The sequence below is a fragment of the Pollicipes pollicipes genome, unplaced genomic scaffold (genome assembly GCF_011947565.3).
Source record: "Pollicipes pollicipes isolate AB1234 unplaced genomic scaffold, Ppol_2.1 Scaffold_2555;HRSCAF=2994_pilon_pilon_pilon, whole genome shotgun sequence".
NCBI classification, from domain to species: domain Eukaryota; kingdom Metazoa; phylum Arthropoda; class Thecostraca; order Pollicipedomorpha; family Pollicipedidae; genus Pollicipes; species Pollicipes pollicipes.
The window spans coordinates 40597339-40621981 of record NW_023596136.1 but is presented as its reverse complement, the minus strand read 5'-3'; the positions used below and the strand labels follow the sequence as shown (position 1 = coordinate 40621981).

Sequence of the window (24643 nt, the reverse complement as noted above, 5' to 3'; positions counted from 1 at the left end):
CGCACCGTAGCGCTGGTCACCTGACCAGACCTCGTGACAGGCTGGTCACGTAACCAGTTGGGCTCTGGCCAGACCACGTGACAGGCGGGTCACCTGACCATCTGGGCCCTGGCCAGACCAGATGACAGGCTGGTCACGTGACCGATCAGGCCCCGACTAGACCAGGCGACAGGCTGGTCACCTGACCACTTGGGCTCTGGCCGGACCAGAGGACAGGCTGCCAGTCGGACGCCGCCGAACGATAGACTTCTGGCCACGAGCCATTCCCGGGATATGTCGCGCGAGTCACAAGCCTGGGCTGATCTATTCATTGGATTCAGTATTATTTTGGAATTGCAGGAGTTCATTTCAGTAAGCACTCCTGCGTCTGATCTCAGCGGATGGTCCTATGGCTTTTGCAGCGAGTGGGACTTTTTTGACCTCGGTGAGTGTCCTTGTAGCTGACCCCAGTCAGTGTGGTTCCCTGTTTGACCTCAGTCAGTGGTGCTGTCTCTGACCCCAGCGACGCGTCCGTCCACGACCGCAGCTCGGCAGCTGCAACAGCGGCCTGTCAGCTGCTGACATGTTGGCGTCGCCTTTGGTCGCCGGACGTAGCTGCGAGCCAAGCCAAACACGGCGCTGGCACGTCTCCCGCGGCGCCGGCGCGTCCCCCGTCATCTGTCGGCCGGAACGACAGCGCGTCCCCCGTCATCCGTCGGGGTGCGTCCCCCGTCATCTGTCGGGGCGCGTCCCCCGTCATCTGTCGGCCGGGACGACGGCGTGTCCCCCGTCATCTGTCGGCCGGGGCGGTGGCGTGTCCCCCGTCATCTGTCGGCCGGGACGGCGGGGTGTCCCCCCGTCATCTGTCGGCTGGGACGGCGGCGTGTCCCCCCGTCATCTGTCGGCCGGGACGTCGGCGTGTCCCCCGTCATCTGTCGGCCGGGGCGGTGGCGTGTCCCCCGTTATCTGTCGGCCGGGACGGCGGCGTGTCCCCCCGTCATCTGTCGGCCGGGACGGCGGCGTGTCCCCCCGTCATCTGTCGGCCGAGACGGCGGCGTGTCCCCCGTCATCTGTCGGCCTGGACGGCGGCGTGTCCCCCCGTCATCTGTCGGCCGGGACGGCGGCGTGTCCCCCGTCATCTGTCGGCCGGGACGGCGGCGTGTCCCCCCGTCATCTGTCGGCCGGGACGGCGGCGCGTCCCCCCGTCATCCATCCGACGGCGCGTCCCCCGTCATCTGTCGGCCGAGACGGCGGCACTTCCCCCGTCATCTGTCGGCCGGGACGGCGGCGTGTCCCCCCGTCATCTGTCGGCAGGAACGACGGCGCGTTCCCCGTCATACGTCGGCCGGGACAACAGCGCGTTCCCCGTCATCTGTCGGCCGGAACGACAGCGCGTTCCCCGTCATCTGTCGGCCGGAGCGACAGCCTGTTCCCCATCTGTCAGCAGGGACGACGGCGTGTCCCTCGTCATCTGTCGGCCGGGACGACGGCGCAGCAGACACGGGCGGACCGAGCTTCTGAAAAGCATACCATGGAAATCTATCTTGTAGTTGATATGTTAAGACCACGTAGCAAACAAATGCACACATCAGACGTCTTTGCTTTTGCTCTGAAATGCGGCTCCTGCCTGTTTTGAGCAAGAGACGCCCCACTAAGCATTTTTCCCAGCAGCTATCGTACATGTGCTGCCTGATCCATATGTCTGCAGTCACGCCCTTACGGGAGTATGACGAAAGCCGCTCTGGACGCCCAGGCTCCATCCCCGCTCGCTACCAGGCGCTCCTCGCCAGGCGACCGTCATTCCGTCGGTCGGGGAACTCGGCGGCGCCTGTCCCGCAGCTCTGCCCTCCACCGGGCGCTCCTCGCCAGACGACCGCCATTCTGTCGGCGGCGCCGCTCCGCTGCGCCAGGCTCCGACACAGTCTGGCGTCGTCGGTCGCTGTTGCCGACGGCCGACCGCACAATGGGAGGCGCCGCCGGATGGTCGGCGTCGACCTCAGTGTGCGTGCCGCTGACACGGCCGGCGTGGCCTGCCCGCCAGCACCGCACCGTGTCGTGCGAACGTCTCGATGGGCCGATCACTCGGTAGCGACGCCCAGCGGTCATACGGAGGAATGCTTGAAGTACATTCAGGGACCCTCACACGCTTTTTTGTGGCATTCCCTGACCGCTGCGCAGGGGGCGATGTTGTGTCGTCTCATTTAGCTCGTTTTTGCAATAGCATTGCACTGTCAAGCCCCCACTGGAATGAACGGTGTACCAATGCTGACTCGTGAAAACCATTCTCCGTAATTTCGCCTTTCTGGACGATTCTACCAGCTTCGACGCGCCGCGCCGACGAGCCACGTCGGCTCCGTCGCCGTCTGCGTCTCCGTCCGCTCCTCCGGCGCCTCCAGCTGGGGCGGGCGGAAGCCCCATCGCGGTGGCGGTTTCCGGCATCATCGGACCGGCGCGGACACGGCCGCGCCGGTCCGGCCACGTGACTCGGCGCGGCCGGCGCGCCGCTCCGCCCCCGCCGCGCCCCGGCCGGCCGGCGCGCGTCGGGACGCGCCCGACCGCACCCCGCAGCCGCGGATCTGCCGGCCAAGGTCATGCAACTGCACAGCGGCCGGCCCGTTGTCTGGCGCCGGATCAATGGGGAATCGATGTCGGGCCCGCTGTGGCCGGCCGGCTGGCTCCGACCAGAGAGAAACCGTGTAGGCCTCAACTCCGTCTCGCCGGCGTCGAGGGAGCATCATCCGCGGTCTCGGGGCCAACGTCATGGTTTATTTTTATTATTGTGTACATGACACAGCGCGTCTAATCTCTGCTTTATCGGGATTTTATCAGAATACGAGGGGTTTAAGCTCTGCTAGTGCCGCCACTCTGGCACCATTATCAGCCACAGCGCGCCATGAACCCGAGGATGGGTATTGGGGACATCACAAGGACATTGGGTCAGCTGGTGGCGTCATGGTTGCTTCCGGGCCGCCCCTGCCCGGCGCGTGATGTTTCCTCGGGTCATGTACCGTGCCCCGAGCGGCGCGCGGCCGCCGTCGGCGCCGTGACGGCGGGCCAGCACGCTCGACGCGTCTGCTGGAGGGCAGCGAAGCCGGGGGCAGGTGGGGCGGCGTGGCGGTGACGTCAGGCGGCGCCGGCTGCCAGCCCCCGCCGGCGCCCCTGCAGCGCGCCGGCCGGCCGGCCGGCCCGCCGCCAGGCCCAGTACGACCCGGGGAGTGGTGCAGTGGCGGCGACCGTCTGCTCGCCTGACGTCGCAGTGCGGACCTGACGACGCCGTAGTGCGGACCTGACGGCTCTGTGGTTCGGACCTGACGCCTTAGTGCGGACCTGACGCACTGTAGTGCGGACCTGACACCGTAGTGCGGACCTGACGCCGTGAGGTCGTTCTGACGCCGCAGTGCGGCCCTGACGTGCCGCTGGGAGAGCGCTGCAGGAAGGGGCAGAGCCGCCGATTGTCCACGATAAGATAAGGTACGGCTTTTGCACGCGATATTGTGCGGGGATGCTTTGGAATCCGGATCCCTTTTCGTCCAATCAAAAGCGATATATATATATATATATATATATATATATATATATATATATATATATATAAATATTGCACGTTAATATCCCGGGTACATGCCTTGCTCAGTGCGACTGCCACCGAGCGCTGCAGATGGCGGGCCTGGTCGGCCGGGCGGCGCGTTCGACGGCGCATGCTGGAGTTATGGGGAGGGAGGCTCGGTTTGGCAGTGCCGATGGCGCCAGACCGGCCGGCCGTCTCCGGGAACGGTGCGGTGTCGGCGGCCGGATGATGTGGCAGATTGTGATTAATTTCCGACGCTCTCATAAACAGTACAGGATGTGTGCGGACCGTGCGGTTTCGCTGGGGTTCGGAGGCGAGAGTACCCGTGGGACAGCGCCCAGGAGGTGGTGCTGAATGATGCAAGCATTTCGTGTTATAAAGGCATAAATGAGATGCTCGGTCCCATGGGCCTGTTACATTCTAGAGGCCGTGCGTTCGCGGCGGAAGATGCCGGCATATTTCTGGCATGATCTGAAGGGAAAATTATAGGTTTTTTCATATGGGCTGGTCATTGCTGAACCGCATGCACGTATCGCTGGTGTTCGTCATGACTCATGGTCGCAGGCGCTTGCGCGAGCCGGACCAGTACATGGCAGCTGAGCGAACAAGGGCTCAACGGGCGCACGAGAAGTAAACTCAGTATGAACAGTATACCCCAGCATCTGGGACGGCGTCACCTGCCTGCTTCGCGCGCGTCGCATTCCGACGTTTTTGTGGTCGGCTGCTCGGCGGGAGAGTGACCGAGCGACTGGGAGTCCCGTGGTCCCGGGCACAGGTCACCCGGCGTTCCGTGGAGTCAGCCGGCATCCAGCGGAGTCACTGAGCGACTGGGAGCCCCACGGTCCCGGGCACAGGTCATCCGGCGTTCCGTGGAGTCAGCCGGCATCCAGCGGAGTCACTGAGCGACTGGGAGCCCCGCGGTCCCGGGCACAGGTCACCCGGCGTTCCGTGGAGTCAGCCGGCATCCAGCGGAGTCACCGAGCGACTGGGAGTCTCGTGGTCCCGGGCACAGGTCACCCGGCGTTCCGTGGAGTCAGCCGGCATCCAGCGGAGTCACTGAGCGACTGGGAGCCCCACGGTCCCGGGCATAGGTCATCCGGCGTTCCGTGAAGTCAGCCGGCATCCAGCGGAGTGACCGAGCGACTGGGAGCCCCGCGGTCCCGGGCACAGGTCACCCGGCGTTCCGTGAAGTCAGCCGGCATCCAGCGGAGTGACCGAGCGACTGGGAGCCCCGCGGTCCCGGGCATAGGTCATCCGGCGTTCCGTGAAGTCAGCCGGCATCCAGCGGAGTGACCGAGCGACTGGGAGCCCCACGGTCCCGGGCACAGGTCACCGGCGTTCCGTGGAGTCAGCCAGCATCCAGCGGTGGGCTGGTTCGCCTCGCGTGGTCCGCGGTGGACTGGTCCGCCCCGCTCGGTCCGCGGTGGACTGGTTCGCCCCGCGCGGTCCGCGGTGGACTGGTCCGCCCCGCTCGGTCCGCGGTGGACTGGTTCGCCCCGCGCGGTCCGCGGTGGAATGGTCCGCCCCGCTCGGTCCGCGGTGGACTGGTTTGCCCCGCGCGGTCCGCGGTGGACTGGTCCGCCCGCGCGGTCCGCGGCGTGGCCGGGTGGCCCGGTGATGGGGAGTCGCGGCACGTATCATGAATAAATTACCGCCATCCACAGCTAGTTGAACTGGAGCTGCGGCTGTGAATAGCAGATGTGCGGTTTAACGGGCTGAGCGTTCGGTACTGCCGCAGCAAATTAGTTGGCGAGTTGCGTCATGCTGTTCATTAGTTAGCCAAATCACTGCTTGCAATCCGGGCTTTGTAATCACTCAGATAATTATTGAAACGCGTCGTCGTGCTTGCCGTTGAGTGACACAGTGCAACGGCCTCGAGCGCAGGCTGTACCCGCGGCTGGAATCCTCGCCTCTGGCACTCCACCAGTCACGGGCGTTTAGCGCCGCGGGCCCGGAGGCGGTGACGCGCCTTGAAGCGGCCAGCCGGCCGCCGCGGGCGGCGGGCGGCGTTCTGCAAGGCTGCGGCGCCCGTTACCGGCCCACGTGCCGCCATTGACCTCGCCCATGGCTCCGGTGCGTGGCGCCGGAGCGCCGGAGCGCCGCCCCTCCCCCCGGGCTGCTGTAACGGCTCGCTGGTCGGCACGGCCTGCGCACACGACAGCCGCAGGCAGTACGGCTGGGGGCGCCGCCGGCTGCCGCTGGCGAGGCCGTCCTGGTGCCTCAGCTCGGCTCTCCGTCCCGCAGCGGTGGGAGCCATGCCGGCGGGCCGGGTCAGGGCGGGTCCGCGTGGGCCACCCCGACGACCAATCAATAGGCCGGCGGCGGCGCCGGGGGACGGCGTGCACGGATTGTTTCTGGGTCGACAGCTGCTCACGCCATCTCTGCGCCACGGGTGGCGGGTCTCAGGTCGTGACCTGCACATCCGTGTGGGACCAACGCAGCATCGGTGATCTAGTGTCGTATGCAGCGCGGCTCTGTAGGAGGAGGCCAGACTAGCACCTCCCCTAGGTGAACGGCCGCTGCGATGTTCCTGGCCGTCTGCAGCGGTGACCTAGTGTCGTATGCGGCGCGACTCTGCAGGGGGGGGGGGGAGGGGCAGGCCGGGGCCTCCCCTCGGTGAACGGCTCCTGCGGTGTTTCTGACCGTCTGCAGCGCGCTCTGTCAAGCTGCTGGCGTCGCCTCGCCGGCGCCAGTGCCTGCAGCAGAAGTCGTCTGTGGAACGTGCGCGTGAGGGACGCGCTGGGTGGCCTGCTGGCAGCCTTGCAGAACGCCGCCCCGCCGCCCGCGGCGGCCTGCTGGCCGCTAGCATTATTGTAGACTGCGTCGATACTTGGGCCATTTCGGGTGTTTAAGTTAGTCTGGTTCCAAGAGTGGAGTTACAGAAATGAACCATCCTGGCGGCCGGGACATTTTGTGTGTGGTTTTGCGTCTGCGTGTGTGATATTGTCGCCATGTGTGGTGTCACGGGCACTACATTTCAGCTATGGCTGTTTTACCAGGGACACATTTCTTTAGCAGCTAAAATGTAGACTTCCCATCTGTTGCGTGCTTCCTTAAATCGGCCTCGTTGGCCTCGAGCGACCATTCGGATGAATTGCTCCCAATTTACATGGTGTGGCAGTTGTGAGCTGAAGTCGATGTTCCATCAGCTTGTGCTGTGGTCCAGCCAGTTGGCGCTCATTGGCTCAGAAGTGCGATGATCCTGCTCCATCGTCGCATCATTTATCGGCTCATGCAACACACTACGTGATAAGCGTCCTCACGCGCGCTGTCTCGAGGGGCTGGGTGATAGCCAGTGGGAGTTCTGTGCGTCGGAAGTCGTTTATGATTCCGTTTAGACGTCACTACACCGTTGCTTCGGATGCCTTGTCCTGAGCTATATTCGACACGTTCTGTTGATGACGTATCGTCCAAAGCGTGGCACTCATTTCCTCTGCGCACTGCTGCTTATTCTATCTCAGTGTCATATTATGTGCCGAAGACGGCGTTTTCGACGTTTAACATCTCTGCTCGCCTTGCGCCACGTGCACAGCAGTGTCCGGTCCATGCATGCCGGTTTGTCCACCCCCGTCGGTGTGTGTCACGTCTCCGGACGGCGCACCCGCGTCCGTCACGTGAGGGGCGAGGGCGGCGGCGTCCAGAATTGGCGCCAGCCCGGCAGCGGTGGCTCGGTTCCGACCCGGTGCCGACGGCCGGTGATCGGCGGCCGGCGCTCGGCGGCCGGCCGGCTTCGGGTCGATGAAGGGGTCGGTGTGGCGGCGGCCATGGGGACGGCGCGCGCCGGCGCGACACGTGTCCCATGGCGCGCGGTGCTGCGGGGCGCGGCCGACCCCCGGCGCGACACGTGCCCCATGGCGCGCGGTGCTGCGGGGCGCGGCCGACCGCCGGCGCGACACGTGCCCCATGGCGCGCGGTGCTGCAGGGGCGCGGCCGACCGCCGGCGCGACACGTGTCCCATGGCGCGCGGTGCTGCGGGGCGCGGCCGACCGCCGGCGCGACACGTGCCCCATGGCGCGCGGTGCTGCGGGGCGCGGCCGACCGCCGGCGCGACACGTGCCCCATGGCGCACGGTGCTGCGGGGCACGGCCGACCGCCGGCGCGACACGTGCCCCATGGCGCGCGGTGCTGCGGGGGGCGCGGCCGACCGCCGCCGCCTCAGCCGCGCGGTCCGCGGACGCCACGCGGCACCGGACTGCGCTGCACGGCACCGGCTGCAAATTGCATCATTCTGGCTGCTTAGTTGCAGTGCGGCTGATGATCCTGTGCGCTCCGATGCCAGTTCCAGCTGTTGAGAATGGGTGATTTTGATTGATATGCAGCGCCTGCAGTTGAGAGGTTTTTCGATTCACGCAGCAAATGTCTTCCGGCTTTCATCTTTCCAGGGCACTGGTTGCTGGGTGGGCCATCTCAACGTAAGCTCGCGCTGTATATGAACGGCTAGTCGGAAGTGTCGTATAGCCTTGCCGCTGAAGTGTTCCTGAAATGGAGATAGCGCGTTAAAGCTATATTGAAGACGAAGGTTCCCCGACGGCAGAGGGCGGTGTTAGGATGCTTCGCTGCTGTTCAGATCAAGTGATTCCACGATGAACAATCTAACAGTGTTTGGAGTCCATGCCAAGAGCTGGCGAACATCTTTCTCAACATATGCATCTGGAACCAGCAGCCAGCGGGCCCGGCAAGGCCAGTGCCTGTGTCTTGCTGACTGCTTAAATTTGCTTGATCCGTCCGGAGACAGGCCGCTGCACGTGGCACCGCGCCTCCCGGTGCAGCACCACGCTGTCAGGGACAGTCGCGTCCTGGGAGCGGTTCGGAGCGGTCTGCCCTCCCCGTGCAGCGCGGCGCTCTCGGGGCAGCCGTGCCCTAGGAGCGGTCTGCCCTCCCCGTGCAGCGCGGCGCTCTCGGGGGCAGCCGCGTCCTGGGAGCTGTCCGGAGCGACCCGTCCTCCAGTCGTATTCCCATGATGGCAGATGATCACACTGGTGTGCAATTATTACGTGGATGGCCCAACATCGCACCGACGGTTGACTATTACGCTAATGGCAGATCATCACACCGATGGCTGATCATCACGTTAATGACCGATCATCACGCCAGTGGTTGACTATCACGCCAATGGCAGATCATCACACCGATGTCTGATCATCACGTCAGTGGTTGATTATCACGCCGATAGCAGGTCATTACACCGGTGGTTGATGATCACGCCGATAGCAGATCATTGCAGCGATGGTTGATTATCACGCCGATGACCGATGTATGTCTCAAGCTTACCTGGGCTCAAAGCTGACAACGATATAGCTGTGTTTACGCATGCTGCTAAATTTGGAAATGTAATGAGTATGGACCCTCTCGAGTGCATGCCTAATTTTAAAGCAGAACTTTGATTGTGATTTTGTGATGTGATCGTCATTCCACGTAGTATGCCGTGGTCGCTCCATGTGAATTAAAAGCATCCAAAACGTCCAACCCATTCACTTCCTTCAAGTAGCCAACCTCACTCAACTTGCTGCGCGGACGCTTGACACCATTTCATTCTGCCTGATGTATTCATGAAAGGAGGATATTACAACGCATTTATAAGTCACATTTGTACGGGTTCCCGAAAGCCACGAGGTCTTTTGGCCTATTTCTGGTATCACCTACATGACGATGAAAATAACACCCTTAATTGCATTGCGCGTCTAACGCAACAAAAGACGTCTCACTAGCAGAAAATTTATTTCTTTAATCTCAACTAACATCCAATGAGCATACACGACACCGTTGGAAACCAGGCCAAAAGCCCAGGAACATCATGCTGCATATAGTGTGTGCTGCGTGACTAAGCGCCAAAGGAAAAGGAGCGTTCTCAAGAATAAGCTCGTGGGAAGCATCAAGATTGCCATCTCAGCTGGTGGTCCGTAGCAGGCAGGCTGTCGTGCTCTTGACGACGCCAGTAATCATTGTTTATTTTCACCGCGGTGCGGTGAATATAGATAGGTCTTCAAGCAGCGGTTGCTATGCGGCGAGTTCCACCCTGCCCTGCCCATGTCGCCTGCCGCCTGCCGCCTGCCGCCTGATGCGGCCGCGACATCGGGCCGAAGCAGTGGTTTCCCCCTCCCACGTAACCTAAACATAGAGATGTGTGTCAGGTCGGCCCCGTCGCTGCGTCATGGCTAGCGTATTGATATGGACTTACAGCGCCACCAGACAAGAGAAGTACAGAGAGAGCGAGGGAGTTAGAGGGATGGTAAAATATATGGAGATGCAGGCACAAATACTTGGAGAGACAGAAATGGATTGGGAAGTGCAGAGGGAGAAGCTGACTTACCGTTTAAACAAAGAGGTTAGAAATCTGGCGTGAGGATTTTCGTTGGTGCCGCCCAACCCCCCTGTCTTGTCACTTGGTACAAACGTCTCTTCAGCCACCAGACTGGCTGCGAGGTCAGCGGCTAGACTGGGTCGGAGCTAGTAGGCTGATTCCTCTGGGAATCGTGGCTGTGGACCTGGCGAGATGGTGAAGAATAAGAGAACGCCTTAACATATACTGACGTTGGTAGTTATCTTGCCTTATTTGTATTTTGTGTAAGACAGACCGTAATGCAGTGATTAGCCGTGACTGTGTTATTAGTTATACACGCATAAGCGCTTTAGGGTGGCGTAGAAGTTTCACGTACGCGTGGTCGACAATACTGTGGTTTATGTGTTGACGTCGCAGGTCTCTGCGTCACCTAGGGCTAACACCACTTTCTGTCATCAGATAATGGACAAAAGCCAAAAGCGGCCGAGGCGTCGGTCGAAGAAGTCTGCCTCTCCGGGTGAGTCATTGCAAGAGACACGCGTTGACGAGCGGGGAAACACTCATCGCGTCGAACGTTCTACCAGCTCCGAGATCGCCCAGTCGCTGGATGAGACAGGCGCACCTGTGTTCGTCGAGCAGGTGCGCACGGAGGTGCGCAGCGACAGCAAACCGGTCGCTCGTCAGCCGCAGGTGAAGACGAGTGAGGAGCGCCTGCTGGATGCCGAGGGGCGGCCGACTGTGGCGACCACCACTACCACCACCACCTACGAGGACACAGTGGACGCCGAGGGTCGGCCGGTGGTGGTGCGTCGCGTGACTGAACGCGTCTGCCGCCAGACAGACGGCCAGCCGCCGCAGGTGACCGAGTCGGAGAGGAGCGAGGCTCTGTCCCCCGACGAGTGGAGCCGGCAGCAGCTGGAGCCCGAGCTGCCCGAGCCCAGTGTACGGACCGAGGTGGAGGAGTACGAGGACGAGCTGGGCCGCCGTGTGGTCATCACCACCACCGTGACCAGCACGTTCGAGCGACAAGAGAACGCTGACAACGAGGTGGTGATCCTGGAGCGCGTGCATCGTCGTCGTCAGAAGACCGTGTACTTAGACGGCCAGGTGGTGGAGGAGAGCGAGCTGGACTCGCCGCCTTCGGAGCCGCCCAGTGGGTCGGCGCCGGTGGTCGAGTATGTCAGTGAGGATTTCGAGCTGCCGGAGCCCAAGACGGAGACGCGAACGGAAGAGTACGAGGATGCCGAAGGACGGCGGGTCGTTGTGACGACGACGATTACGACAACGTACGAACAGACGGACGACGACGAGGGGAATACTGTCATTTTGGAAAAGGTTCATCGGCGAGTGCAGAGAACGATTTATGTGGACGGAGAAGTGGTCTCAGAGCAGCTGGAGGAGCCAGACGCCGGACCAGATGCAAAGGACTCGAATGTTATGTACGTCGATGAAAACTTTCAGATTCCTGAACCGTCCGAAACTACTAATGTGCAAGAGTTCGTTGACGAAGAAGGCAGGCGCGTTGTTGTGCGAACTACCATTAGGACCGCATATGAAGAGACTGAAGATGAGGATGGAAGTCCTCTAATCCTTGAGAAGATACAGAAAAGGGTGCAGAGAACAGTGTACGTTGATGGTAAGATTGTCGAAGAGACTATTGATGCCCCGGATGATGTAGAAGAGAACATCGAATTGCCTCCATCAACTGAGAGGGAGGAGGTGGAGGAGCACGTCGATGACCTTGGCAGGAGAGTTGTGATACGATCTGTTTATACCACAACATATGAACAAGACAGGGATGGAGATGGAAATGTGGTGATATTAGAGAAGGTCCAGAAAAGGGTATTCCGTACCGTGTTCGTTGATGGTAAAGAGATTGTTGAAGAGATTCGGGACCCTTCGAGGAAGAAATCTGTTGAATATGTACTTGAGATCCCCGAGCCGAAAACCGAAGAACACGTCGAATCTCGGGTCGATGAGAACGGAAGAAGAGTTACGATCAAGACCATCACAAGAACGACGTACGAGGAGGGCAGAGATGATGATGGGACCCCAGTTATTCTAGAGAAAGCTCACACCACCAGAATAACATACAGGGACGGGGAAGAAGTCGTGGAGGAGACGTCCGCGGAGAACGCTGACCAGTTGACGTGGGACCCTGCACGTGACTTTGTGCTTCCGGAACCGCGTGTCACGGAGGAGGAGCGCGAGTACATCGACGAACAAGGCCGAACGGTCGTCGAAAAAACCACCACTACTGTCACGTACGAAAAGAAGTGCGAGAGCGACGGAAGCATCACGGTGCTCGAGAATGTGTGCCGACGCGTTATGCATACGGTATACGTGGACGGTCAGGTGGTTGAGGTCATCAAAGATCCCACACCGGAACCAGACGTATCACGCAGGTCCCGAACTGACGTCGAAAGTCTTGTAGAAAAACAGCCGCCCACAACGGGTGGTCTCACGAATACACTCCTGATCCCGAAGCCGTCAGTTGTTGAAGACGTCGTGGAGCATACCGAGCCGGATGGTCGACGGGTTGTCACCAAAACCATCATAACAACTACGTATGATGCCATGATGACCGAGACAGATGATGTCGTAGTCTATGAGAAAGTTCACCGTCGGATCCTACGCACGGTGTACGATGGAGACCAACTTGTGGAAGAAGTGGAGGAGCCGACGCCAGAACCGACGGTAACCAAGAAAACTGCGGAGGAAATTCATAAGCTCTCAAAGCAAAATATGCGTGTGGATGCCGAACTACCGGAGCCCAAAACGGAAGAAGAGGTCCAGGAGAGCACGGATGATCAGGGAAGAAGAATTGTGACCAAAACAGTGACGACAACGACGTACGAAAAGCAGACTGATGATGAAGGCGCCGTGGTGATTCTGGAAAAAGTGCAGCGACGAGTCTACCGAACAATTTATATTGGAGACCAAGTCATCGAAGAAGTTGATGAACCTGTCAGCACCTCTGCTGTGGACATGCGCGAAGCACCTTTGAAAAAACTCGACATTCAGGACACAATGGAGCAGCCAAAGCTGGCGGCGGTTGCAACGGAAAAGGTGAGACTGCCTAAACCATCGACTACAGAGGACGTTGTCGAACACACAGAGCCTGATGGACGTCGGGTGGTCACGCGAACCGTCACCACGACCACGTACGAGACCGAAACGACTGATTCAGGTGATCTCGTGATCTATGAGAAAATCCACCGTCGGATCTTCCGGACAGTTTATCTGGGAGACCAGGTGATTGAAGAAGTTGAGGAGCCAACCACGGAGCCAACAATGACACAGAAAACAGCCAAAGACATTGAAGAGCTCGTAGTGGACATACAGCTACCCGAGCCTAAGACGGAGGAGCATGTGACAGAGAGCGTGGATGAGCAGGGGAGGCGAGTCGTGATCAAAACGGTGACGACGACCACTTACGAGAAGCAAAGCGATGACGAGGGTAACATTGTGATTTTGGAAAAGGTGCAGCGGCGAGTTCATCGGACAATTTATGCTGGGGACGAAGTCATTGAGCAGATTGATGAACCGGACAGTACCAGCAGCACCAATGCTGTAGAAGTCAGTGAGGCTCCCGTCAAGGTAAGTAGCCGGCCGGACACAAAGGAGATGCCTAAAATGACAACGGCTAAGACGGACGAGATCCGTTTGCCCGAACCATCGACTACAGAGGACGTTGTCGAACACACAGAGCCTGATGGACGTCGGGTCGTCACGCGAACCGTCACCACGACTACGTACGAGACCGAAACGACTGATTCAGGTGATCTCGTGATCTATGAGAAAATCCACCGTCGGATCTTCCGGACAGTTTATCTGGGAGACCAGGTGATGGAAGAAGTTGAGGAGCCAACCACGGAGCCAACAATGACGAAGAAAACAGCCAAAGACATTAAAGAACTCGTAATGGACGTACAACTACCCGAGCCTAAGACGGAGGAGCATGTGACAGAGAGCGTGGATGAGCAGGGGAGGCGAGTCGTGATCAAAACGGTGACGACGACCACTTACGAGAAGCAAAGCGATGACGAGGGTAGCATTGTGATTTTGGAAAAGGTGCAGCGGCGAGTTCATCGGACAATTTATGCTGGGGACGAAGTCATTGAGCAGATTGATGAACCGGACAGTACCAGCAGCACCAATGCTGTAGAAGTCAGTGAGGCTCCCGTCAAGGTAAGTAGCCGGCCGGACACAAAGGAGATGCCTAAAACGACAACGGCTAAGACGGACGAGATCCGTTTGCCCGAACCATCGACTACAGAGGACGTTGTCGAGCACACAGAGCCTGATGGACGTCGGGTGGTCACGCGAACCGTCACCACGACCACGTACGAGACCGAAACGACTGATTCAGGTGATCTCGTGATCTATGAGAAAATCCACCGTCGGATCTTCCGGACAGTTTATCTGGGAGACCAGGTGATTGAAGAAGTTGAGGAGCCAACCACGGAGCCAACAATGACACAGAAAACAGCCAAAGACATTGAAGAGCTCGTAGTGGACATACAGCTACCCGAGCCTAAGACGGAGGAGCATGTGACAGAGAGTGTAGATGAGCAGGGAAGGCGAGTCGTGATCAAAACGGTGACGACGACCACTTACGAGAAGCAAAGCGATGACGAGGGTAGCATTGTGATTTTGGAAAAGGTGCAGCGGCGAGTTCATCGGACAATTTATGCTGGGGACGAAGTCATTGAGCAGATTGATGAACCGGACAGTACCAGCAGCACCAATGCTGTAGAAGTCAGTGAGGCTCCCGTCAAGGTAAGTAGCCGGCCGGACACAAAGGAGATGCCTAAAACGACAACGGGCAAGACGGACGAGATCCGTTTGCCCGAACCATCGACTACAGAGGACGTTGTCGAACACACAGAGCCTGATGGACGTCGGGTGGTCACGCGAACCGTCACCACGACCACGTACGAGACCGAAACGACTGATTCGGGTGATCTCGTGATCTATGAGAAAATCCACCGTCGGATCTTCCGGACAGTTTACCTCGGAGACCAGGTGATTGAAGAAGTTGAGGAGCCAACCACGGAGCCAACAATGACACAGAAAACAGCCAAAGACATTGAAGAGCTCATAATGGACATACAGCTACCCGAGCCTAAGACGGAGGAGCATGTGACAGAGAGCGTGGATGAGCAGGGGAGGCGAGTCGTGATCAAAACGGTGACGACGACCACTTACGAGAAGCAAAGCGATGACGAGGGTAACATTGTGATTTTGGAAAAGGTGCAGCGGCGAGTTCATCGGACAATTTATGCTGGGGACGAAGTCATTGAGCAGATTGATGAACCGGACAGTACCAGCAGCACCAATGCTGTAGAAGTCAGTGAGGCTCCCGTCAAGGTAAGTAGCCGGCCGGACACAAAGGAGATGCCAAAAACGACAGCTGCTGAGAAGGACGAGATCCGTCTGCCCGAACCATCGACTACAGAGGACGTTGTCGAACACACAGAGCCTGATGGACGTCGGGTGGTCACGCGAACCGTCACCACGACCACGTACGAGACCGAAACGACTGATTCAGGTGATCTCGTGATCTATGAGAAAATCCACCGTCGGATCTTCCGGACAGTTTACCTCGGAGACCAGGTGATTGAAGAAGTTGAGGAGCCAACCACGGAGCCAACAATGACAAAGAAAACAGCCAAAGACATTAAAGAACTCGTATTGGACGTACAACTACCCGAGCCTAAGACGGAGGAGCATGTGACAGAGAGCGTGGATGAGCAGGGGAGGCGAGTCGTGATCAAAACGGTGACGACCACCACGTACGAGAAGCAAAGCGATGACGAGGGCAACATTGTGGTTTTGGAAAAGGTACAACGGCGAGTTCATCGGACAATTTATGTTGGGGATAAGATTGTCGAGGAGTTCGAGGAACCTTCGAAAGATCCATGCACCGTCCACACGTCCGCCACCGAGATGTCAAAGCTGCAAAAGGCTGTTGGTGATTCGGAGAATGTTGTGCTACCGGAACCGACGATCGAGGAAACGACCGAGGAATTTACTGAAGATGACGGCCGCCGTGTTGTTGTCCATACGACCATCACGACTACGTACGATAAGGTGGAGGAGAATGGGCATATTGTTATTGTGGAGCGCGTTCAGAAACGTGTGCGGAAGACCATCTATGTGGATGGTGAGCTGGTCGACGTCATAGAGGAGGTGCATGGAAGTGCGGATGAATCTTCGTCTGCGGAGGATGCACCTGCCCTCATTGAATGGAATGATGAGTCGGATACCACAGCTGACACTCTGCCGAGCGAACCAGCGACACCTGTGAAGGTTCCAACGCCGCTCTCGCCTGGCGATTCGAAACGGGACGCCACGTCCCATCCTGCTGTATCTTTCGTCCCACCGGCCAACGCTAATGAAGAGCCTTCTCAGAAGCTTCCGGAAGAAGATCGTGTGATCGTGCACAAACTAGAAGAGTTCATTCGTTACATGCCGGCCATATCTGGGAAACTAGTTGAAGAGCCACAAGTGGATGAAGATCTGTATGAAACGATTGAAAACGGTAGAAAGGTCACGTACAAGACGATTACGATCACTATCATAGAGGAGAGGCAAAACAAAGAAGGAAAGCCCTCTACAGTAAAGCGACTGGTAAAGCATATCATCAAGACGTCGGATGTTAATGGTAAGCCAGTGGTAGAGGAGCGTTCGGAGCCTGAAGTTGTGGAAGAACTTACAAGGGATGCCTCTGTTCCAAAGGACACGGAAGCCCTGGCTTTGCCCCGAGACCTACCTGGACATGACGTTAGAACTCCCTTTAAGAGTCCCATTGATGAATCCGTGGAGATTGCTGAGGAAGCATTTGAAGACCCGCCGTCATCTACAGCGGAATCAGTGGGGCTTGTCCTGCGCCCGGAGCAACAGATCAGCGCCACCAAACAGGACAGTAAGCCATTAAAGTCACGGCCGGAGAAGACAAAGCCACCGAAGAAGACAAAAAAGAAGCGTGACAAACCTCCTACAGAAACCCCCCATCCGGAACAGGTGGATGGGAAAAGTGCCCCGGAACTCCTGCAGGAGGCGGCATGTAGCGTGACGCCCGAGCAGGACCAGCTAGGTGATGCGGAGGCTCCTGTGATAAAGCAGGCTGTAGTTGTTTCCGAGCCGTCATTCACTCCGAAAGCACAATCCGAGGACGAGGTCATTGCAGATGCACTTCGCAGTGCTGAAGGTGAGGTAAGCGAACGGCCGACTGTGAGAACCGAGGTCGTGGAGTCCGTCGACCCTCAAGGCAGGCGGGTGGTGCTGAAACGCATGTACATCACTATCGTTGAGGACATAATAGACGAGTTGGGCGTTGTTACCAAGAGAACGCGGGTCATTCGGAAAGCGGTGAGAACCACGGTTGCTGCCGATGGCACAGTGGCTGTGGACGTGGTCGAGGAGCCTGCGGAAGAAACTGACAACATACCATTGTCAGTAGAAGAGCATGGACATGCATCGAAGGAGCCTGCGGCTCCGTACCTGAAAGCGGAAGATTACGTTGCATCGCTCGCGGCCGAAAAGGATTGGTATGACAAAGCATTGATTGACGATGCTGAAACCGTATACCATACAAAACACGGCCGGGCACAGGCTAGCAAACAACAGGACAATTCCACTGCTCCCATGCAGACCACCGCAAACATCAAGCCCGTTCAGGCTGAACAGCTGGAGGACAACGTAGCATCAAAGGTAGCAGTGCCTTCGAAGTCTCAGGCTCATCTTCCCTGTGGACTGCCTTGGCTCAATACTTTTGAGATAAATGAAGCTGAAAGAGTGCACCATGAAAGGACGGTGTCGCAATTAGCACCACATCGTCCTCTCATGGAAGCTGAGGGGAAAACTCAGCATGTTGACACTTCCCCTGATGTTCATAGCGTCGAAAAAGATACAAAGCTTAGTTCTGTTATCCTCCACGAAGAGGTCTCGCTCGACATATATCCGCTCAGGGATGCTGAACGCAAGTTCCATGAAAGAAGGGTTGCACAGGAGACTAAAGCTCCTGAAATGGCTGAAGTCCATCCCGACCTTGGACATGAAACAGAGGAACATAAAGCGCCCAAAGAGGGCTCTAAAGACCCACCAGAAGTACAGCACGAACTGGGAAGTCACCGGGCCCTGGAAGCAGATATTCCCACCACTGATCCCTCGCAAAAGCCTGCGTTTGAACCAAGCGATGTCAGCCTTCTTTTGGAGGCTGAGAGGAGACCCGTCGAAGACATCAGTAATGTGATGAAAAAGCGCTTTGAACAACCAGCGCTCAGCGTTGAGCCAATCCCCAGAAAGGAGCCAACGGCTGTTGCCATGGAATTGCCACCTCAGTGGCCAGAAGCGGACACAAAAGCGAAACCGCAGCAGGCGGTTGGAGTGTACCAGACACTGTTTGACCAAATGCGGCATGAAACAACTCCAGAAGAGAAATCGGCCAACGATCTGCCCGAGCTCGACGACCTCCCTGCAGAGCAGCCACCTGAAATTCCTCGAGATAAGGTTGAGCAGCTGCATGAGCTTCCTGAGCTGCGACCAGCCCCCAAGGACGAAGTGGATCTGAACCTAGTACTTGGTCGCCTCATTGAGGAGCCAGTGACACAGATCCAGGGCAATGCCAAGAAGAGGTCTGAGACTGACGTGGACCGGGATGTGATTGAGTGGCCACACCCAGACAAACGGCCCGAAACTACAGTTGAAGAGATTCGCGTGGATGCGTCGCCAATTGAGATGATGGCTCATCAGCTCGTAACGCCCAGCTCGGAGAGCGGCGGCTTGCCTCCACTGAGTGAACTTCTGCCGTCTGCCCGAAAGGAACCATCTGGCTCGGTGGCAAGTACTGAGCATGGTGAACCCATGACTGGTACGGAGACAACAGGATCGGCCGTAGATGCCCAGACAGATGAGCCAAGAGAGGTGGCACCGCATGACGTGGATGTCAATGTGGAGATCATCGGGGATACACCTGAGGTTAAGGATCAAGCACCAGGTGTGCCGGAAGCGCCTAAAAAGCAAGGATGGTTCTCGAAAATCAGTAACTTCATCACAGGTGACAACGAAGCCCCAAAAGACAAGGACGATGCGTCTTCCATGCCTGTATCTGCTCCTATTCATTCTGAACCGGCTGTAAAGAAGCAAGAAGTCGCTGACGTAAGTCCCAGCGTCGAAAAACATGCAAAAATACCTTTGTCTGCTGACCCGGGACCGTGTGTAACGGAAGAGGAAGTGACCCAGACGTTGGAGGCCACCCCAGTGATGGCTGTTGAAAAGAACTTAAGTGGTTCCCCTGAAGAAACCAATGATTCCGATATAATTGAAAGTGCGTTGGCTGAGGTCACTGGAATCATGGTTGAGAAACCTAAAGTTGAGGCTTACATAGAAGAAACTACAGACAGGCATGGACGGAAGGTCATTATCCGACGTGTTTTTGTGACTGTTGTTGAAGAAGTTGTCGACGAAACTGGAAACAAGGTGACCATTAGTCGTGTGATCAAGAAGCAGAAGCGCTGTACGAAATTGAATGGACAAGAAATTGTCGAGATTTCCAACATCCCGGAGTGCAAAGAAGAAGGAATAGAACAGCAGCCTCATGACGAGGTCCTGGAACATGCTGTACAAGACACGATGCTGCAGAAGAAGCCACACGCTACTAATGATCAAGTTCCGTCCGTCGCGACCGTCACTGAGCCTTTGACGAGCCTCAGTGATGCCGAAACTATATCCACGCTTTTGCCGGCGTCTGGAAACCTTATGGTTTCAGAACCTGTTGTCGAACGAGATGTCACTGAGACTGTGGACCGCTTTGGTCGGAAAGTGACAGTTGTGAGAGTGTACATCACGGTTTGGGAAGAGGTTATTTCGGAAACTGGGGAAAAGATTGTACAGAAACGGCGAGTATCAAGCGCCCAGAAAGTTACGAATCTTCCCAGTGGGCCCGTGGTAGAGAGGATAGATGAGCGGGATCTTGGCGAGATAGAAAAACTAGATCCCAACTCAGGGACGGCCTCAGATGCGAAGCCTGTGGAGAGACCTTTGATGGGCCAGACGGACGAGCAGTTAGTTCAGTTGCTCCTTCCGAAAGAAGGCAATTTTGTCGGAACACCTGAAGTTGAAAGATTTGAGAAAGAGGTAGTGGATGAGAATGGCCAGAAGACGAGGGTTGTACGTATCTACCTGACCATTGTTGAGGAAATTGTAACAGAGTCAGGCACCAAACAACTGGTGAGGAAACGGATATCCAAAACTCAGAAGAGCGTCGACATGGATGGCAATGCCGTGACGGAAGACACTGATGACCCAATAGTCATCGAAACATTGAACGTGGAAGAAAGTACGGCGGGTGCGAAACCCGTGGAAAAGGAGGAAATTGTGTCAGCAACGCCAGCAGTGGAGGAAGGGGATATTCCGAAGCTCACTGTGCAAGAACCTGATGAGACGACAAAGGTTGCTGTTCGGGAGGCCTCGGAGCCATCTGTGAAAACAGACAAGCAGCACAGAGATAAGCCTTCGAAAAAACATTCCAAAAAGCAGCCAAAGGCTCCGGAGGAGCCTTTGGATCCTTATTCAGCGTCTTTGGACCCCAAGAAAGTTGAGGAAGAGCTGCTGCAGCTGTTAATGACTCCGTCTAAAGAGGATAAGAAACGCAAGCCTCGCAAGCGAAGTCGTAGGAGGAACAACGATGCCGCGAAATCACAGGAGTTGTCCAACTCCTCGGAGGAAAGCCCGAAACCGCCGGAATCAGCCCCGGCATCCGTGTCCGACGGGCACGACCTCATCGTTGAGGTAAATGATCCAGTGTATGGACATGCAGTTGTTGTTACTCACTTTGACGAAGTGGAAAATGACAAAGAATCCGATCATGAAACATACTTCAAAGACTCTTCAGTGCCTGTGTTGGAATCTGCAGCCAGTGAGGAGAAGCAGGACGCGTCGCAAAAGAAAAAGCACCGAAAGAAGAAGCGGGTGAAGCGGAAGGGTGAAGAGTCCGTCCAAGGAGCGGAGCCGACGATTATGGATCCACAGTTCCCCAATGAGGAGTCGGTGGAAACCTCGGAAGCGGAGGCCCGACCGGACGACACAGCATCTACAGTGTCGTCCCACGAGACTACGGAAGACTCAAACTCGCTCCACGTCGAGCGGAAACGCCCACGACGCCGGAGTCGGCATCGCAGCAAGTCACCTCGGCCAAAGGAGGATACGGAATTGGATGACATCGTTCGCATGATTGAGGACCCTAATATTCATCCAGAATATCCAACGGACCATTCCAAAAAGCCTGCAGATGCACCTGACAAAAAGAAACCAGGCAAAAACCACAGGTCAAAAGCGTCACAGGAGAAAACAAAACGGGATAAAAGGCCCACTTCGGATGAGCCTACGGAGTCAGATGAATTGGGTGAGAAACTGGATGAGTTCAGTGTTGATACGGTAACGGAGCCAAAGGAAGACGTTATTGCTGAGGTTCTTATGGTCATTGACGAACCTCAGACTATTGCTGCAGATGAGAGGTCTCAAGCTGGAACTGAGTCGGAAAAAACCTTGAGCCAAAATTTGGAGCAATCATCTGACGTTGAGGTTGCGGACGACGCTCTTGAAGCGGCCATTGTTGTCGACTCTGTACCTCAGCATGCGGAAGACGTAAAAGGAAGTCGGTCAACCAAGAAAACAAAATCAAAAAAGAAATCTCACCACATAGAAGTTCCCCAAGCTCCCGCCACTGAAAAGTCTGAGCCTGCTGTGGTCGCCAAGAGCGTCACACCTCACGATTCAGGAGCATCTGAACCTAAGGAGGTAGGGGATAAGGCATCCCAACCAACACAGTCTTCGGAAAGTGACTCCCAACTACCCCAAGATGCCAAACCTGCCAAGGATACAGGCTCACTACCGAAACAGCCCGGCAAACAGCCTAAACAGAGAAAGGCTGACAAAAAACTGCCCACTGGACCTGACAGTAGTGCCGTCAAAGACGATACTGCAGTTGTGCAGGCCCAGCCCGTGACCCATGCAGAAGAGGCTGCAACCGATGATGCTAAACGAGAACCCGTCAATGGCAAGAAGTCCACAAAGAAATCCAAAAAGAAGGACAAACATGTCAAGCCAGCGGTAAAACATGGGGACTCGATTGAGATCGCTGAAGAGGCATCCGAGTCCTTGTTTTTGTCACCTCAGAGAGATGACAGTAGCGCGCTCCCCGGCGATGGGGCCGGGACGGATGTCAAAACGCCGGGTCTTGGGAATGCCGAGGCAGCCGTGAAGGAAACTCAGATTGTAGAGGGAGTTAAGGAATTGCAGTCTGTGTCGGCCATAAGTCCTGCAGAAGAAAGTGAAGCAGAAAGACTCGTTGTTCAGGAAATCCTTGCTCCTCTTGATGGAAAGTATGTGGAAAAACCAGATGTGCAGATTTCTACCGAAACGTCAGTTGACGAGAACGGTCAAACAGTATACATTAAACGCATTCGCGTTACGATAGTGGAAGAAATCATTGATGAACAAGGTAATACCGTTACTAGGAGGCGTGTTATAAAGAAGGTCAGAAAAACGACGCCAGAGGCCGGAAAGCCTCTCACAGAAGAGTTCGTGGAGCCAGAAGAAATCGAGCTGGTGTCGATCCCCGAAGTGCCAAAGCACGAAGACGTGTCCGATATGGTTTACCGCGTCACAACTGAAACGACTAGTCTGTCGCGGGAACAGACGCCCCCGGAGAAGCAGGAGACTATCGATCAATATGTTGACGAGCAGGGTCGTCAGATCAAGGTTCGCAAGATCGTTCAGACAGTTACGGACACGGACAGTGAGGGGAACCGGGTGCAGCGAGTGGTGACGAGGATTGTGCGCATGGTTCTGGTGAATGGCGAAGAGATCCCAGTGTCGGACGTACAAGATGACGCATCTTTACAAACTTTGGAGTTCGATGTTCAGAGGCGACCCGCTGAGGCCTTGGATAGCCAGATCGTTAGCCACGTCCACAGGACGTCGCGCGAAGACCAAACGCTGGATCGAGAGGCTTCATTGCCCCTTGCGACGGAGCACCCTACCGAACAGCTGCCTACAGCAGACCTGCACCGGTTGCAGGGGCTCCCGCTATCCACGCGTGAAGTGCGGACCGTGGAAAGCGCCACGCCGTTGGAAGATGCCTCCAAGCCGGCGGACCATCGCGGAGAAGCCACGAGCCCGGAACCGACCACCGATTTTGTGGTAGTGGACTACCAGGAACCGGTCGAAATTGCCGCACTCCATCCCGACTCCGCAGCGCCTGAGATGGGTCAGGGCCTGACACGAGTGGAGGAGCCAGCGGCGACCTTGCCAGACGTGGGCGTGAGTGTGGTATTCGATAGGGAGGGTCAGGTGAGAGAAGCGCGTGACCCACGTGGCGTGGGCCAGGTCGTTCTGTCTGAGAGAGACGCACTGGTGGGTGTAGCTCAGCAACCCGTCGAAGAGTCCGTTGCTGGGGAGAACGACATGCGCCCTGAGTCTGCAGTTGGAATGGAGCGGCTGGATGCTACGGGAACGGCAGCCTCTGAAGCTTTGGAAGCAACGTACGAGAAAGAATCACCTCTCCATATTCCAAAAATGGAGGCGAGTCGCCAGGCTGTGGTTGAGGTTCCTCGTCTTGAACCTGTTGGCGTTGTAGCTACCGAGCTGGAAGAGAGACCAGTGGCAAGCGACGCAAAGCCTGTACCTGAGAAGGAGGTGGCCACTGTTTCGAGTGAGCGCGTGGTGAGGTCAGCTGCAGATATCACCGACATGGAGCCTCTTGATACGACAGAAGACCAGCGTACAAAACTTGCCTCATCTGAGGAGTTCGGAAAACCAACGGATGTCGGTGCTGAGTACGTGGTTTGTGAAATTCAGCAATCAGTGGAAAATGCCCAACTTACTGACACAACACACATCCCTCAAGGAAAGGCTGGTGTAATCCAGGAGGTTCCGGATAAGCAAGCAGCTGATATCACTACTACAGTTCCACTGGAACGAGAGGCAGATCTTTCCCCCGGGGTCGAAACTCGAACGGCCATCGAAGAGACGGAGGGCGAAGATTTTGCTATCCCGGAGGACACGGTGAAGGAAGAGGAAAGGGAGTTTGTGGATGAGAACGGTCGGAGGGTTGTCGTCAGGACAACCACTGTAACAACATATGAGAAACGCGAATTGGAGGATGGTACATGTGAAGTGGTCAAGCGCGTTCAGCGACGGATTAAGAAACTGATTTATGATCAAGGACACTTGGTACAAGAACTTCAAGAAGAGGAGGGATCCGGCGATGGATCCGACGATCGGCAACTCGACTTGACCTTGCCAGAGCCTACCAAGCGGGAGGAGGTCAGCGAAACAACGGACGAACTCGGCCGACACGTGGTGATCCGAACCTATCATCACCACTACGTTTGAGAAGCAGGAGGACGAATCTGGCAACATTGTGCTCACGGAGAATGTACATAAGCGCGTGCTGAAGACGGTCAGCGTGAATGGAGAGGTGGTAGAGTGCCATGAGGCGGATGGTGATGTGGTACCGGATGTCGCCCAGACCCCGGAGCCGACCACTAGCGAGGAAGTTGAGGAACACGTCGATGACCAGGGGCGTCGAGTGGTAGTGCGTATCGTGACAACTACTTCCTACGAACGGCAAGTTGATGACGCTGGGCACGTTATCCTTAGAGAACACGTACACAAGCGTACTCGTAAAACGGTATACGACAATGGTGTGATAGTTCAGGAGTTTGAAGAACCATGCGTGGAACCGTCTGCGCCCTCCGCCGAACGAACTCATTTGCTGGTGTGCAACGTGGTTCCCGCAACACCTC

General features: G+C 56.8%; 1 protein-coding gene across 1 annotated transcript in view; it reads left to right on the top strand.

The window, feature by feature from the left end:
- LOC119101195 (titin) overlaps nucleotides 1–24230 on the top strand; it is a 54551-nt gene extending 30321 nt beyond the window's left edge. Inside the window, exons 14-15 of the mRNA XM_037224486.1 lie at nucleotides 10287–12962; nucleotides 13554–24230. Coding sequence (XP_037080381.1) covers nucleotides 10287–12962; nucleotides 13554–24230 — 13353 coding nt within the window. The remainder of the gene's footprint in view (nucleotides 1–10286; nucleotides 12963–13553) is intronic.
- The last annotated feature ends 413 nt before the right edge of the window (nucleotides 24231–24643 follow it).